This window comes from Bos grunniens, chromosome X (genome assembly GCF_055505025.1).
Source record: "Bos grunniens cultivar Pamir isolate PY7600 chromosome X, Bosgru_T2T1.0, whole genome shotgun sequence".
Classification (NCBI taxonomy): Eukaryota; Metazoa; Chordata; class Mammalia; order Artiodactyla; family Bovidae; genus Bos; species Bos grunniens.
The window spans coordinates 13291124-13307990 of record NC_141194.1 but is presented as its reverse complement, the minus strand read 5'-3'; the positions used below and the strand labels follow the sequence as shown (position 1 = coordinate 13307990).

General features: G+C 43.9%; 1 protein-coding gene across 19 annotated transcripts in view; it reads right to left on the bottom strand.

Moving 5' to 3' along the window:
- NHS (NHS actin remodeling regulator) overlaps positions 1-16867 on the bottom strand; it is a 502026-nt gene that overhangs the window by 151294 nt on the left and 333865 nt on the right. For 9 of the 19 annotated variants that reach the window (XM_086386793.1, XM_086386791.1, XM_086386794.1 and 6 more), the window contains one exon: positions 4450-4564. The exons of the other annotated variants lie outside the window; for them this stretch is intronic. In XM_086386793.1, the coding sequence (XP_086242919.1) occupies positions 4450-4564 (115 nt within the window). The remainder of the gene's footprint in view (positions 1-4449; positions 4565-16867) is intronic. 19 annotated transcript variants of the gene reach the window in all.

Sequence of the window (16867 nt, the reverse complement as noted above, 5' to 3'; positions counted from 1 at the left end):
GTATGGCAAAACCAATACAATATTGTAAAGTACTTAGCCTCTGATTAAAATAAATAAACTTATATTAAAAAATTAAAAAAAAGAAAAAGTTATAACAAAATGCACCAGTAGCAAGTGACTTGGACACGGCCATGGAGTCAGAGAAGGCGCCACTGTATCTGGCAAATACAGAGGGTTCCTCCTTCACAGGAAATGCTATGGCCATGATGGAGACAGGTGTTTTCCCACCCCTCATGAGGGCTCGAAAGTTCACCTGTAAGTTTGCAGCAGTTTCTAAACATCCTGGTTTACCTAGTAGATCTTGGGTTTAGTTCTGAAGTACAAAAAAATGTTGCGTTGACGCCTCTTGGCCACCAGAGAGCTCCATGCATCTAGCTAGAGGCACCTATTTGATCAGCAAAGCACAGGTTTTTTAAAAAAGCAGACTGCCCTTCAGTGCCTGCAGCCTGGAGCACAGGTTCTACAAAAATTTCTTACACCAGCAAAATGCAGTCATCTGCCTTGTCACTAGTAACTCTGGCCTCATTTCCCTGCCTTTGAGATTGTGGGACTTGGTGTATTCAGGAGGCGACAAACATGGGTACCAGGTCCCCACATTGGTTCAAGGACTTTCAGGCTGTGGGGCAGGAAAAGCCTGGGCCTTCAGACTTCCTCGTTTTGCAGGTAGCTACCAGCACTGATGGCTTTGTGCAATACAGGCCTTCTTTTTGTAGATTTTACTTGGTGGTAACTTTCTTTCGCTGCTCATATAAATAATATATGCCAATCATGAAAAAGTTGGAAAATACAAACCAGTATAAAGAAGAAAATAGCAATAATCTATCATTCCATCATCCAAAGAAACTCACTGATATGATCTGGACATATTTCCTTCCAATCTTCTTTTCATTTTAGGACATGTGAGTAATCTTGCAGAGTTAGGGTCAGTGTATTCTGATTCTGGGGGTTAATTTTTCAAACCTGATATTTTCTCTTAATTTTATAAGTGTTATTCCATGTCATTTACATGTGTAGTGCAAGACAATTTGGAGATTTCAGAGCAACATAGAAGAAAAAACGCTTTGTTTTACTGGTACCCAGAGATAATCATTTTCACGTTTTGGTGTTTTATCTTCTAGTCATTTTTCTTAACATGGTATTTATTTACTTTTACAAAACTGAGACCCTGTTGTATATACTGTTCTAAAGACTTCCCTTTTTATGTTAGTATTATGTCATGACCATTTCCCCCATATCATCAAGTATCTTCCAATAACATGATTGTTAATATCTGGGTAATATTAAAATCTATGAATGGAGCTTAATTCATTTAATGACTTTATTGTTGGCCATTTGTGTTGCTTCCAGTGCTTTTAATTCCAAATAACATCAGGATAAACAACTTCATGAAATTATATAATATGTTCACATCACTGATTATCTACCAAACATAAATTCTTAGATTTTGAATTACTGGGTGGAAGGATTTGAACACTTTAAAGAGACAGATTCTAATGGCCACAATGTCCCCCAGAAGTGTCATTACCAGTTCATCTTCTCATTAGCTGTTCCTGAGAGTCCCTGTCTGCCTAGACCCTCACCCACTCCGGGGTCACCGACCTAAAAAATCTTTGCCCTTGTGAAATATACACTCTAGCACGTGAAGTTATTCCTCACTGAACATTTAAAACTTTGTGTATTAGCCATTTTTATTTCATGGTGAATTACTGAGATCTTAGTAACTATTCTAGCACTGTGCTACATGTTTAATAACAACTAAGTCTTCCAAAGAACCAAGCAAGAAAAATACCATAATCTCTATTTTACAAATGAGGAAACTGAGACGTAGAGATCTGGAGTGTCTTCTCAAGGTCACACAGTGAATAAATGGCAAAGTTTGGTGTTCAATTCAGATCTGTGATTCCCAATTTCATGCTCTGCCTACAATACCACACTGTCCCCCTGAGAAATGTATTTTTACAGAGGAGGTAAGATTAAAGAAACATCTCTACTGTTCATGTAAGAAATGGTGTGAGACTGCTTGGTAATATCGTCTTCCTAAAACTCAGAAGGTAGACAAGGAATGAATGAGAGCACTTTGGAGACCTTTTGACAATTACAGAATCCCACTGCCTCATTTTTATAAATGAGGACTCTGAGACCCCGAGGAGTTCAATGACTTGCTAGGTATGGAGGTTTCACCAAAAGATAAGGGAAAGAGGACAAGAAAATACAAACAGCACAAGAATCTGACAAGCTCTTTCATGTCTCTGTGTCTCCGCCCATCGGATATCCTGATTGAATTTCTCTCCCCATCTACCTGGGGATACCACTCAAATGTCAGCCCCTCTGCAAAACCTTCCATCATTTTTCAAGGCAGTATTACTCTCCGTACTCCATGGACGTGAGTTTGAGCAACCTCTGGGAGATAGTGAAGGACACGGAAGCCTGGTTTGCTGCAGTCCATGGGGTTGCAAAGAGTTAGACATGACTTAGCAACTGAACAATACACATCTGTACTTTCTGTACTGTGAGCACTTATTTTTTACGTGGCAGAGAAGTCCCATTGCCCAATAAACTTTTAAAATCCCTTCTACAGGGATCACAGGAACCAAGATGATGATGGAAAGTGGTTTCCCAGCCAAAGGGACTTGTAGGCAACCCCCCCAACCTTTGCAGGTAGGTGTGGCCAGGTGACTTGTTCTGGCAAATAGCATGTGAGCGAACATAGTCTTCTACTTGCTTACTGTTTATGAGCTCTGTCATTTGAGAATATGGTACTTGGAGCAAGACAATCATATTGCAACCAAGAGACAACAAGCCTACAAAAAACCCACATGATGAGGATGGCAAAGCAAAAGAAAGGGAAGATCCTGGTGTGAATGATACTGTCAAACTACTGAACCAACCCTAGAACCATCTACCTTCAGACACTATATTTTCTAAGATAATTAAATATCTTTATCATTTAAGTCACCATTAGTTGGGTATTCTGTCAAAGAATCCCACTGCTATCTTTGATTATTTGCCTCTGTCTTTCACTAGATTATTAACTTTAAAGGGCATCCTTTGTGTCTAATTCATCTTTATATCTCTCTTCCTCAGGCCAATCACAGACCCTTCAGGGGCTCAGCAAATATTCCCTGAATTGAAACCACCAACAATGTTCAACTTTGGTAGAAACATAGTGCTGTGCCCAGTAATAGCTGATTTCCACTGGCCAAGTCCTGTAAGAACCTATTTACTTAAAACCAGACTCGCCCAACTGTGGCTCCATGAAGCGCTCTGCCATTCCTACAGTCCAGTGTAGAATTTCTAGGCAAGGGTTTATTTAATGCTTGTTAATTAGTCAAGTGCTGAGTGCACCACATGACTCATTTTTACATTATTCGCACAATTGCACAATTAGCATTTTAAAAGGTTTTCTAGGAGGCTGACCCAAGTAAGTTTATCTTAAAAAATGTCACAAAAAGAAAAGAATAATTAACAAATCAGTTCCCAAGCAGATTCAGTGGACCATTGGTTTCAGCCCAAAAGGCATTGCATACAGGACTCACTTTTAGTATGTGGTCAAGCAAACTGATTTTTGCAGGACTTAAACCTCGTGGGTCCTACCCCCTACCCCCAGAGCAGCAGACCTGCTGAGGAGGGGAAGGCATGCATTGTGCTAGGAGGTATTATGTAGTTTTTACTCTGCTCAGTTCAATAATTAGCTCGGGTACCTGTTCCACTGACTCTAATTGGACAGTTACCAGTTGGGTAGTCTATTTTTGAAAGAAGCTAAAGAAGAGTGTGAGAGGCATCTCATCTTTATTATAAAGTGAAAAAACTGCATTCTTTAATGAGGATTTGCAGTTGTTGCATATAGTAATGACTCAGTAAGTTAATACATGTCAATGTACAGTATTTGTATCTTCCCCTAGGAATGCCAACTTACGAAATCAGCACTGTCTTGGGTATGAGGAAATCCAATCGTTAGGTCCTCGCCCTCCCCCCATGGTTCACTAATAAACCAGTCACTCAAGAAGTTAAGACAAAAATGGTATTATCATTCCTTGTCCTATCAACCTCAGAGGTTCAAAAAAGAAACCTCTGATGCCTGTGCAAAGCCTACAGCATAGCGAAGGACTGATCGTGGCCATAAAGCAGTGCGCTTGCGCATCTCAGTGTTTCAGGCTTTTGTTTATGGGATTCTAGTCCTATAAGAGGTCAAGTGACATCAGGGGGCACTCTCAGAACTCAAGTAAATGGCTGTGTTTGTTCATAGAAGGTGGCCGGGGGTGTGTGGCTCAAATAGGGAACCTGATCTCTTTACTGAAAAAGCAACTGACAAGGTATCCTGTCACTCTGTCAACTCCATGTGGGTTTCCAGCCACATTTTCTCTCAGCATCTATTATCTTACTCTGAAATACTCCTATGGTGACTCATTTTATCCTGTGCCTCAGTAAGTGTTCAGGCAGCTTTTATACCTGTGCTTTGCAGTCTCTTGGTTTCCAAGGCCCTTGAGCGCAGTGGCTTGTCCTCTGCTTTCCTTGTAGCCATTCTCAATGCAGGCACCTGGAGCTCTCCATGCTGGGAAGGAAGCTTCCAGGAGAGAATGGACAGATAAGCCCACATTCACCCAAAAAGGTGACAGCATGACCCACTGTCACATCTCTCATTCCCCCAAAATAGCACTTCTAGCCTCACTTTCTTAAATAGATGAGACACCTGGGCCCAGAGAGGTTAAGTAACATGGTCCAGGCCGCACAAGGTGGAACAAGGCCAGTGAGACAGGCTCTCTGACTCCTCCACCAGACTTTTAAAATTAAATGATCTGATAACAAACACCCTTGGTTTTGGAGAGGGACACAAGCAAGCAAACAACTCTCTCCAGTCTGGTCTTGCCTTTTCTCAGATGGCACCCACACAGATATGCTTTTACTCTGGCTTTCGTAGTGAAATTGGCACACACACACACACACACACTCACAAAAAAATCCCCAAAGCTCATTTTTTCCATTTCATTAAAAAAAAGAAAACAAAACTAAACCCTCAAATACTTCTCCATCATCTCATCTAGTACGAGATCTTGGCTCCCTCTTCTTTCCACCTACATTGCTCTGAGCTATTTTGGGGGCCATAAATCCCCCATCATAGTCCTGGGAAGTGGAGCTTCCTCTGGGTGATGGCACCTACATTAAGGCCCCATGGGGCTTGCAAGGGAAGGAAGAGCCTTATCTGTCAGGTCCCTCCTCAGAGCCAAAGGTGCATTCTAAGTCACCCCCTCTTCCTACTCAAGAAGGCTTGGTGTTTCTTAGAAGGCATGAAGAAAATGGAACCACACTGGATCCCTCTAGACACAGCCAAATAGAGGCAGGGCTTCTTTACTTACACGAGCTCTATCTACTGAGTGAAGATAGAGCTGAGTGAAAATACCGCTCACTAAGGCTGTGCCATACCCTGAAAGGTCTGAATCCAAGAAAGACGCAAAATCAACACTGATGTATAGAAAAAGTACATACTACTGACAACAGCAGCTAACACTGGTTTAGTGAGAATATATGCCAAATGGTGTACTAAATCCTTGGAACAACTCTGAGATAAATATTAATACCAGCTCCCTTTTTCAGATAGAGAAACTGAGGCACAGAAAAGTTAGGTATCCTGCCCAAGGACATATAGCTGGAGCAATAAACCATGGTTAAGTTTGGGGAACAGTTGGAGAGGGGCTATTTTCCACTTTTGAAAAATTGTATACATCACTTTTTCATCTTTTTATGTATTTTTTTGCCACAAGCAAATAACTATATTACTTTTTCAATTAAAATGATATAACCAAACTGTGGGTTTCCCTGGTGACTCAGCAATAAAGAATTCCCCTGCAATGCAGGAGATAAGGATTCAACCCCTGGGTCAGGAAGATCCCCTGGAGAAGGAAATGGCAACTCACTCCAGTATGCTTACCTGGGAAATCCCATGGACAGAGGAGCCTAGTGGGCTACAGTCCATGAGGTCACACAGAGCTGGACATGACCGAGCAACTAAACAACAACAGTAGGCAAACTGTTAAGTCAGCCTAATTCAGACTGAATGAAAACATGGTAAGTCCTTACACTAGTGATGAGTATAAGACAAAAAGTTATTTTCCAAAGTATACTTTTTCATCTTTAAGTGTTGAAGCCAGGCCAACCTAATACCATGCAGGAAGACTTCCTTGAGCAACTATTTGTTTGTGAAGAGGCGTTTGAAAGTTGGGACACTTAAGTGACTGGGAATGCTTAAAATGCTTTCTCATTGGAAGGATTTTAGGCATTCTATCAGCACTCCCAGCAATATTCTTTTTTTGGTTCTTGTTGAATCAACCTCCCAGATTCCACCCGAGTAACCTGTGGTCTAATAAGATTTGTTTGTATTACAAAAACAGAGCAGTAGAGTTAACACTGATATTAGCGCCAAACTCAACTTTTGCCTGTGGTTCAGTTCAGTTCAGTCACTCAGTTGTGTCTGATTCTTTGTGACCCCATGGACTGCAGCACGCCAGGCTTCCCTGTCCATCACCAACTCCCGGAGCTTGCTCAAACTCATGTCCATCAAGTTGGTGATGCCATCCAACTGGCTCATCCTCTGTCATCCCCTTCTCCTGTTTTCAAACTTTCCTAGCATCAGGGTCTTTTCTAATGAGTCATCTCTTTGTATCAGGTAGCCAAAATGCTGGAGCTTCATTCAGCTTTAGCATCAGTCCTTCTAATGAACATTCAGGGTTGATTTTCTTTAGGATGGACTGGTTTTATTTCCTTGAAGTCCAAGGGACTCTCAAGAGTCTTCTCCAACACTGCAGTTCAGAAGCATCAATTTGCCTATGGTACCACCTCTTTTTGCAGAACACAGCTTTGTGTGGTGGCTTCCTTGTAGACACCAATGTGCACAAGGCAATGAGAAGCGCACAGAGGCATCTAGCAAGAGGAGAAGGAGAAACAGGACACCCAGCTACTCTGCCCAGGAAGCAGAGCCGCGGCTACATGGAGCAGCACGTGGGGCTGTGCTGGGCACCCTCTGCTTTGTTCTCCTGCCTCGGAGCCTGGTTGGGGTGAAAGCTGAAACCCAAAGGAAGTTCAGCAGTGTCGGGATGCAATTACTTCAGAAGGACAGACTTCCTTTGAGTCCCTGATTTTCAAATCAGAGAATCTAGAAAACTCGGCCGCCCCACCTCTCCTCAGTGCCCATCATCCCCTCAAAAGGAAAGCTTCCTGTCTTCCTGCACAGACACAAATAGCCTGTCTCAGTGACGAGCTTATCCATGTTGATCAAGGCCGCCTCTGTGCCAACTTCCAGCCCTCTCAGAAAACAAAGAGAGAGAGGAAGAGTTGGGGACATCTGCTCGTTGCCACATCCACATGCACAACTGGATCAATAACCTCCAGTTTGCAAACAGCCTCAATGAACTTTTACACGAACATTGTCCTGAAAACTCAATCAGAGTCAACTTACAACTCACTCAATGGCAGAGAATCCTGACTAGAGAGATGATATTTATCCCCAGTCTGGCTTGACGGAGGAAATGGTACAGGGAGCTCTACAATCAATTGGGGGCACCTTTGGCCTGAACATGAAGAGGGACAGGCTGGGGCAGCAGGAAGGCGGATTTCCCCTCATTTCCTTTTGGAGTCCTGTGTGTGCTGGGAATTCCTCCCCCAGCTGCCGGTTCAGCTCAAGGCCTGCAAAACGCACGTGTGTAATGCCTCTGCCGGAAATAATTTGTCTGGGTGGCCATGCCTGGTGGACCCCGCCACGTTGAATGACTTTGACTCAAAATTAACTGCCCCAGGTCATTCTGTTGAACACAAGATGCCTAGTTTGGAGAGGAAGGGGCGAGGGACAGTTTGTGTAAACACTTGGAGGGCAGGCAGCTCTTTAGATTCACAACTGCCCTATGGAAAGCTTCTGAATAAAAGAAGGAATGGGTGTGAAGGCATTCCTTGTTGAGCGATGGATCTGTGACATCTTTTCCACAGCCCTCCTGACACACATCACTATCTGACATAGTTTATTGTCTGCCTCCCTTCCCTGAAATATAAGCTCTATAAGGTCAGGGGCCTTATCTGATTAGCAGCCTATTGTATTAATATCTCCAGCACCTAAAATTATGCAGCAGGTGTCTAATAAATATATGTTGAATGATACTCTTGACTGAATTGGCTATGGGATATCATTGGAGAGTGGTACCCCAAGTGACATGAAGAGAGCACCTCATGGAATGCTCTACTGCAAAGGCCATGAAACACATGTTCAGATGCGCCCCAGCACAATTCAAGCCCAATCCATGACAGGAAGTCCAGTAAGTCAATCAGAAGGTTGACACGTGGTGCCAGTGGTAGTCAAGGTGTGGGTTTGATGCCCACTTGATCCTGATCAAGTTAACTCAGCCTCACAGTCACAGGTTCTCCTAACCAGGCAGCCATCAGTAGTGTGCATTCACACATGGGTGTGTGTGCCTGCCTGTGGACACACGCTTTTAGAACTTGGGTTTATTATCTTTTTATTGTATAGAAGAGGAAACAAAGGCACAGAGACTGATTAAGGAGCTAGACCCAGGTCATGCAGCTGGTAAGTTGCAAAGGCAGGATTCAGCCCTGAGCACTGAGCTGCACTTGCTCAGACCATGGGGGACCACACAGGACACCACGAGGCCTCTCTGTGCAGAGTCTGGCTCTGCCCTGGCCGGCCCAGGGAGAGTGCCATTCTCCTCTGTGTCTGAGGGAAAGCTCAAAGGTCTCTCTCTTCACAAAGTCACCAGCAGAGCAGTCCCTGTTAACCATCCCTGCCCCATTCCTGCCCCCATCAGACATCTCTTCTCACTTCCAGACTTTCATAGAGTCAAGATGGAACATCGCTCTATAATCTTTTTTTTTTAAATCTCCCGTGGTACTTCAGCCTTTCTTGGAAAAGAAATACATCAATTCTTAGTCATCCTTCCTAAGTAACAGCACAAAGAAAACCACAGAATTTTCTAAACTTTCCTTTTGGCCAGCATTTCAGCTGCACTTCCTACCAAATCTTCTTCCCAGAAACACCCCCATGCAGGAAAATAAATAACTAACTTCAGTTCTATTTCTTCATCCCATTTCCCCCATCAGTCAGTCAGTTCAGTCACTCAGTTGTGTCCGACTCTTTGCAACCCCATGGACTGCAGCATGCCAGGCCTCCCTGTTCATCAACAAATCTAAAAAGTGGGGACATACTCAAAAAGTCAGGTAATGGGAGAGTAAAGAGGAGGCAAGTCAGGGAACCGAATGAAACCAAGATCTAAACACAAGCCCCTGAAAATCCAAGCAAATTATTGACAGATGCTGGCCTGACAAGCCCAGCTTAGTAGCCCTGTGAAGAAAGGGAGCAGGGGGAGGCGGAGTCCTTGGCAACTTTCAGCAAAGCAAACAACACAACTTCTTGCTCTGCAATTCTGGAGCCCATTTGTTTTTTCTATTTTGGATGAGAGATTAACATCACTAAATAATAGAAGACCTCCATTCTTGAAAATTTAATGACTGTCCTACATCAAGCAGCTGTCAAATTTATTTGCTTGTTTTCCTGACAAAGTGTTTCATCCTACACATTCACACAGGATCTTGCCTTCATCAGTCTCAAGTCACTAAGCGGGGAAGCGGGTGGGGTGGGGGGAGGTGAGAGGCAACTCAAAAAAAGCAGGAAATCCCCATTTCCTAATTAAATCTTTAATTTCGAAGACTAGATCAGCCTGCCTTCCCCCCAAGCAATTGCACAGAAATCACACAGTAGAGGATAAGCCAGACCCAGACAATCTCACTTTGTTGAAATTATTAGCCAATTCCAACAAGATTCTATTGTGTCTTTGGCTTGTCTCTCTTCCTTCAGTTCACTTCACGGCTGGTGGTCCCAGTTTCCCAAACGCCCTCCCTCTGAGGTGGTTTCTGTGGCTCCTCCCCACCCCATTCTGCTCCCAGTGTCTCTTTCCACCCCTGGGGTGCCTCTCTACTGTCAACCCTTTGGTGAAAGTGGCCATTCTTGCCCTAGCACCAGCCCTCCATCTTCCTGCCCAACCACTGACCTGGGCCAGTTCTCTTTCTATACTTTTCTTCCTCCCTGGGAATAATCCCAGGAATAGGTGCAATCATAAGAAACCTGAGCTCCATCCTTAACCACCGATGCCTGCTTCTGGGGAGGGATATTAAAACTGCCCCCCCTGCTCCCTGTCTCCCTGGTAACCGCATCCAAAGTTACACCTTTGAGACCAGCCCTTTGTTCCAGTATTATGTACGCCTGGCCCCAGGAGGCAGGAGAGGGTGAAACTCAGATTTCTCCACTGTGCACAAGCATTGCCCCCCTGCCCTTGAAACTAATGATTAAGCTTCATGAGTAATTACAGGGGAATTGGGACTAGGCACACTCTCCTATTTCCTCTGTGCCCTTCCTGCCCTAGGGGTCTGGGCTCTTGCAAGGTTGGTCACGAATGTTCAACTGGGCTTCAGAGAGGCAGTTCCTGGCATACTGCTACTGCTAAGTTGCTTCAGTCGTGTCCGACTCTGTGCGACCCCATAGACGGCAGCCCACCAGGCTCCCCCGTCCCTAGGATTCTCCAGGCAAGAACACTGGAGTGGGTTGCCATTTCCTTCTCCAATGCATGAAAGTGAAAAGTGAAAGTGAAGTCGCTCAGTCGTGTCCGAACCTCAGCGACCCCATGGACTGCAGCCTACCAGGCTCCTCTGTCACTAATTGACCATTTCCTTCTTGGTATCTTCTGTTAGTCAAGCTCTCAATTTAGTTCAGTCACTCAATCATGTCTGACTCTTTGTGACCCCATGGACTGCAGCATGCCAGGCTTCCCTGTCCATTACCAACTCCCAGAGCTTGCTCAAACTCATGCCCATTGAGTCAGTGATGCCATCGAACCATCTCATCCTCTGTCGTCCCCTTTTCCTCCTGCCTTCAATCTTTCCCAGCATCAGGGTCTTTTCCAATGGGTCAGTTCTTCGCATCAGGTGGCCAAAGTATTGGAACTTCAGCATCAGTCCTTCCAATGAAGGACTTACCTAAGCTCTAGGTTTGAGCAAAGAAGTCAATGTGAGTAAAAAAATTTCATCTACTGAGAAGAGAGACATTTGTTTCCTGTCCTTTGTGGCTATTAATAATGTTAACTTCTGCTTGGAGACTGATTTGGAAAATAAGGAGAAAGCGGTGGGCTGTTCCAGGGGTGGCAGGTGGGGTGGGCAGCTGGTCCCAGAATCAAACTCCATCGTCTCCCCTCTGCAGGAGACAGAAAAGTGACTGACAAGCTCAGTTAGAACTGAAACCATTCCCCCACACCTCACGCTGCCAATGCCTCTTGTTTAATGTGATTTCTTTAGTCCCGAGTGAAGAAGGCAATGGCACCCCACTCTGGTATTCTTGCCTGGAAAATCCCATGGATGGAGGAGCTTGGTGGGCTGCAGTCCATGGGGTCGCTAAGAGTCAGACATGACTGAGAGACTTCACTTTCACTTTTCACTTTCATGCATTGGAGAAGGAAATGGCAACCCACTCCAGTATTCTTGCCTGGAGAATCCCAGGGACGGGGGAGCCTGGTGGGCTGCCGTCTATGAGGTAGCACAGAGTCGGACATGCCTGAAGTGACTTAGCGGCAGCAGCAGCTGCTTTAGTCCCGAGCAGTACCATTTTCTAACACACAATAGACTTTATACATTCATACATTCATTATGTTAATTGTTGATGGTCTGTCTCCTTCCCTGAGACTGCCATCATGAGTGCAGAGGTTCTGTCTGCTTTGATCATTGGTGTAAAGCCAGAAACCAGAGTTATATGTGGTATCTTAGTAGGTGCTCAATAAAGATTTGCTCCCAGAATATGTGGTATCTAGTAGGTGCTCAATAAAGATTGGCCAAGTGAATGAATGAAAATCAGCAGCCGAAGAAACCTTAGCTTCACAACCTAAAGAGAACTGCATATTCCACATGAGATTACAGAAGTAAAAATGCTGCGATTTCTCCAACTTTGATCCTGGCGTTCAGACAGTGTGGGGAAGAGAGGGGCAGGATACGAGCTATAATTGGGTAAATAGTTTTAGGTTCTTGTCCTATTTTGGGTTCCCCAAAAAAGCAGCCCCGAGTGGATGATTTAGGAGCACGAGGTGATTCCAGAAAGCCCAGCAAGGGAGGGCAGGGGTGGGGTAAGACAGGGGAAGGAAGGAAGCCAGTGCAAGTCACTGTGGGGGATGGGAGCTTGATTCTGCAGGGGACCCACTGAGAGAGTGTAGAGTGCCTCTGAGGACTGTCCCACTGAGGGGGGAGGAGGAATTTCGAGTATTCCTCCAGCAAATCCTCCCTACTCTTTGGGTGAAGGTTGCTGTGTGTGTGGAGAGGTGTGGAGCATGCTCCTGAGAAAGCCTCGGACAGAAAGGCTGCAGTGGGTGCATTGCAGTCAGAAGCTGGAGGTGGGCAGCAGACTGTATACTGCGCTAGAGGTGAACAAACCTCTTGATGGGCTTAGGGGTGGGGGCAGGGCGCCGACCGCACCTGCTACACTTCTTCACTGTCTCCTTCTGAACCTGGTACACCTACATGAAGAGGCATAATTGGTTTTGCTCTGTGCTGGCTGTCACGTCAGCCTGCCTCTCATTAGCTTGCTTGCCTGTTGTTTAGATTTTTCCTCTCCTCATCAATAAAAGCAATTGAAGTGTTTCCTTTGGGGGGGGGAAGGTGAGCAAGAGAATGGAATCCTGCAGTGTTTGAAAAAGACAGGAGAAACAAGGCTGCTTCCAAATCAAAATAGCATCAAGACAAAAAATAGGAAAAAGATTGCCTGCAGAAAGTTCCGCTTTTTTTCTCATTCATTGTTAACACTAAAATAAAGCACACTATAAATATGAAGCACTGGGATGTTTGCAGAACATCAACCTACTCGCGTTTAAAACATGACACACATTCCTGAGAAGCTAACTGTAAATTGTGTCGTGTACTGAGAATGATTTTTTTCCCTTTTTACTTGCTTTGGAAATGCAAGACTTCCTGGCCAAAACAATCTGATCAGGGGAAATGTTTCTTGCCTAGAAATGGCAATAAATGTTGACAAAGCATCTGAATCTCACAATCTCACCAGGCTTACACAGCTGAATTAGGTTTCCTGCAACGGAACTTCTGACTGATCTCAGCCACGAGACACACACACCTTGTCCACAAACACACACTCACACATTCACACATTCCTGCACAGAGTGGGGCTGGGGAGCATCATCTCTGAGCTCCAATGAAGCTCTTAAAACCCCCTCTCCAACACTGTAGGGAAGAGAGACACTATCGCGACATAGATAAGGCTAACACCTCTTGAACACTTAATAGGTGCCAGGCACCGCTGGAAGCAGGGTCTTTATTTTTAATAGACACAATTTACTCAGGAAATATCTTAGACACATCTAAGATCCAGCTATAACATGAGTTTTGATTATTTAATACTGGCAGCTGATTTTAGGCTGTATGTTAGGATGTATGCTAGCCTTACTTCTAGTTGCTAACAGCTATTATTAAATATGAAACTGAGCATTTAGACATGTTGCAACTCAGTTAATCCACACACCCTATGCGACCAATTACTCCCTAGTCCCATTTGATGGAGGGGGGAACTAAGAGAAGTGAAATAACTTGCCCAAAGTCACCCAACATGTAAGTGGCAGAGCCAGAACTTGAACCTGGCAGTTGGGCTCCAAGTCCACTTCCGTAACTATCAACTCACCCAACGCTGGGGTGCCTGGAAGGCTGGATGGATCCTAGTCCAGGCTAGACCTCTACCCATGTGTAACTGTGACACAGTGTGGAATCCTTCTGGGCTTCTGTGTCCGAGAGCATTCTTCATAGTTACTGGGTGTATACACTTCTCTGATCATTTCCAACAGCTGGAAAATGCTAAAAGTCTCTAATAGGAGACACTGAATGTTGGCAAAACTAAACAGCATCATTAATCCTAGCATCATTCGGTACAGCTGGTGACCTCAACTTTGCATGCCCTTCATCAGCGTTTATGAAGTGTTCATTGCATATTTAACAGTGTATACCCTTTCTAGTATAAGAATGGTATCTCATTCATCTTTTTATCTTTCTTGACCAACACAGTAGCACTCGAACTGGCACTCAAACAGGTTTGTTAAATGAATGAATAGCTCAGAATTAAATCAGGGTGCATATAACTGTGGAAAATTCTGAAAGAGATGGGAATACCAGACCACCTGATCTGCCTCTTGAGAAACCTATATGAAGGTCAGGAAGCAACAGTTAGAACTGGACATGGAACAACAGACTGGTTCCAAATAGGAAAAGGAGTACGTCAAGGCTGTATATTGTCACCCTGCTTATTTAACTTCTATGCAGAGTACATCATGAGAAATGCTGGGCTGGAAGAAGCACAAGCTGGAATCAAGATTGCCAGGAGAAATATCAATAACCTCAGATATGCAGATGACACCACCCTTATGACAGAAAGTGAAGAGGAACTAAAAAGCTTCTTGATGAAAGTGAAAGAGGAAAGTGAAAAAGTTGGCTTAAAGCTCAACATTCAGAAAACGAAGATCATGGCATCGGGTCCCATCACTTCATGGGAAATAGATGGGGAAACAGTGGAAACAGTGTCAGACTTTATTTTTGGGGGCTCCAAAATCACTGCAGATGGTGACTGCAGCCATGAAAAAAAAAAAAAAAAACTTACTCCTTGGAAGGAAAGTTATGACCAACCTAGACAGCATATTCAAAAGCAGAGACATTACTTTGTCAACAAAGGTCCGTCCAGTGAAGGCTATGGTTTTTCCAGTAGTCATGTATGGATGTGAGAGTTGGACAGTGAAGAAAGCTGAGTGCCGAAGAATTGATGCTTTTGAACTGTGGTGTTGGAGAAGACTCTTGAGAGTCCCTTGGACTGCAAGGAGATCCAACCAGTCCATTCTAAAGGAGGTCAGTCCTGGGTGTTCATTGGAAGGACTGATGCTAAAGCTGAAACTCCAATACTTTGGCCACCTCATGTGAAGAGTTGACTCATTGGAAAAGACCCTGATGCTGGGAGGGATTGGGGGCAGGAGGAGAAGGGGACGACAGAGAGGAGAGGAGATGAGATGGCTGGATGGCATCACTGACTCGATGGACATGAGTTTGAGTGAACTCCAGGAGTTGGTGATGGACAGGGAGGCCTGGTGCGCTGTGATTCATGGGGTCACAAAGAGTCGGACATGACTGAGTGACTGAACTGAACTGAACATATATATATATATATATATATATTCCATTAAATTGCAGAACTATGGTACTGCAAGAGTCCTTAGACATACTCTAATCTCTCTACTCCCACCCTCTTGTACAGACGAGGAAACAGTTTGATGAAGTTGAGAAGGTAGGGGAGGGGAGAGAAGACAGGTTTCTAATTCCACCTGACTTGGTTCCTGCCATTTCCTATGATGGTATTTGAAGGTAACACTCAGCATGTCAACTAATAAACCAGGGGCACCTTCCAAAGTCAAATGTAAGTTCTGAGGTGCTGGCAAATTTTGGTTACTTAAAAAATGTTTATATCTATAGCTATATAAATTGAAGTATGGTTGATTTACAAAGTTGTGTTAGTTTCAGGTGTACAGAAAAGTGATTCAGTTATACATACACATGTATCTATTCTTGTTCAGATCCTTTTCCCTTGTAAGCTATTACAAAATATTGAGTAGAGGTCCTTGATGTTTATCTATTTTATATATAAGCAGTGTGTATCTGTTAATCCCAAACTCCTAATTTATCCCTCTTCCCACCCCAACCCCTGTTTCAGTAACTGTAAGTTTGTTTTCTATGTCTGTAAGTCTATTTCTGTTTTGTAAATAAGCCCTCCAGCATTGTTTTTAAGATGCTACACATAAATGAAATCACATATTTGTCTTTGGCCACTTTCTAACAGCATGAAAAATTGAGGTTGAAATTGTTTCATTCATTCTAGACCAAATTTTGAAACTTAGTTGACTAAGGACATGTAGATGTTAGAATCTAAGTCTGCTTTAAGATAGTCATCATATTTCATTCCCTGATTGAGGCACACATTAGAAGAGATATTGAACTAATCAAAATGAAGAAGGTTCTATTTAAAATTTAAATAGTGAACTCTCAGTAACCCTAGGAATGTACAGTGTGGAGGTTCCAGAATGCTGGCATCTCCAGAGGTCATATTCATTTCCTTGTGTATCTGAACTTTTTCTCAAATTAGGTCCATAAGGATTCCAATGGATCCATCACAATTCCCTAGGCTCCTAGTTATTGTTCATGAATTCTGATTACAGTTCATAGCAACTTATAAAGCTACTCATTGAGACACTGGGGAAGTTGATGGGCCCTGGACATCTTGGATTGTGGGCTAAGGGAAGAAATCCTGGCTATACTCAGCAACTCTAAGGGACAGTCAGGTCAGTTCCATTTGCTCTTCCTACTGGCAGGGCAATTAGGAGAAGGAAGAAAACCAGAGAAGCATGTCACGTCCAAAATCCCAATCTTGGGCAACTGAGGTCTACCAGATAACCTTTTCACTCTTTCCTTGTTTGTTCTCCTGTCTGTAAGCTGCAATTAGAATGAATATACTATTTGTTTTCTTTGAAGATTTCTTTCTGCTGAGAGATTCTGGGAACCCATCAAGGCTAGATAGGTGCTTGTCCCTCAGTCTTAAGAAGATGTAAATGGAGCGAATCTGGATGGGGTCCGCCAGGTCGTCTCTCCTGATCACCACTCCCTGTGAAAGGGAAAACAGTTGTGTGTTTATCCTCACTGCTGACAGTGTGCAGATGTGTTTCCTTAATGGCACTTGTGACACGTTTATTTATCCTCTTTGGTGCTTGCAGCCCATGCTTTTCACATCTTTTCCAGCTGTACA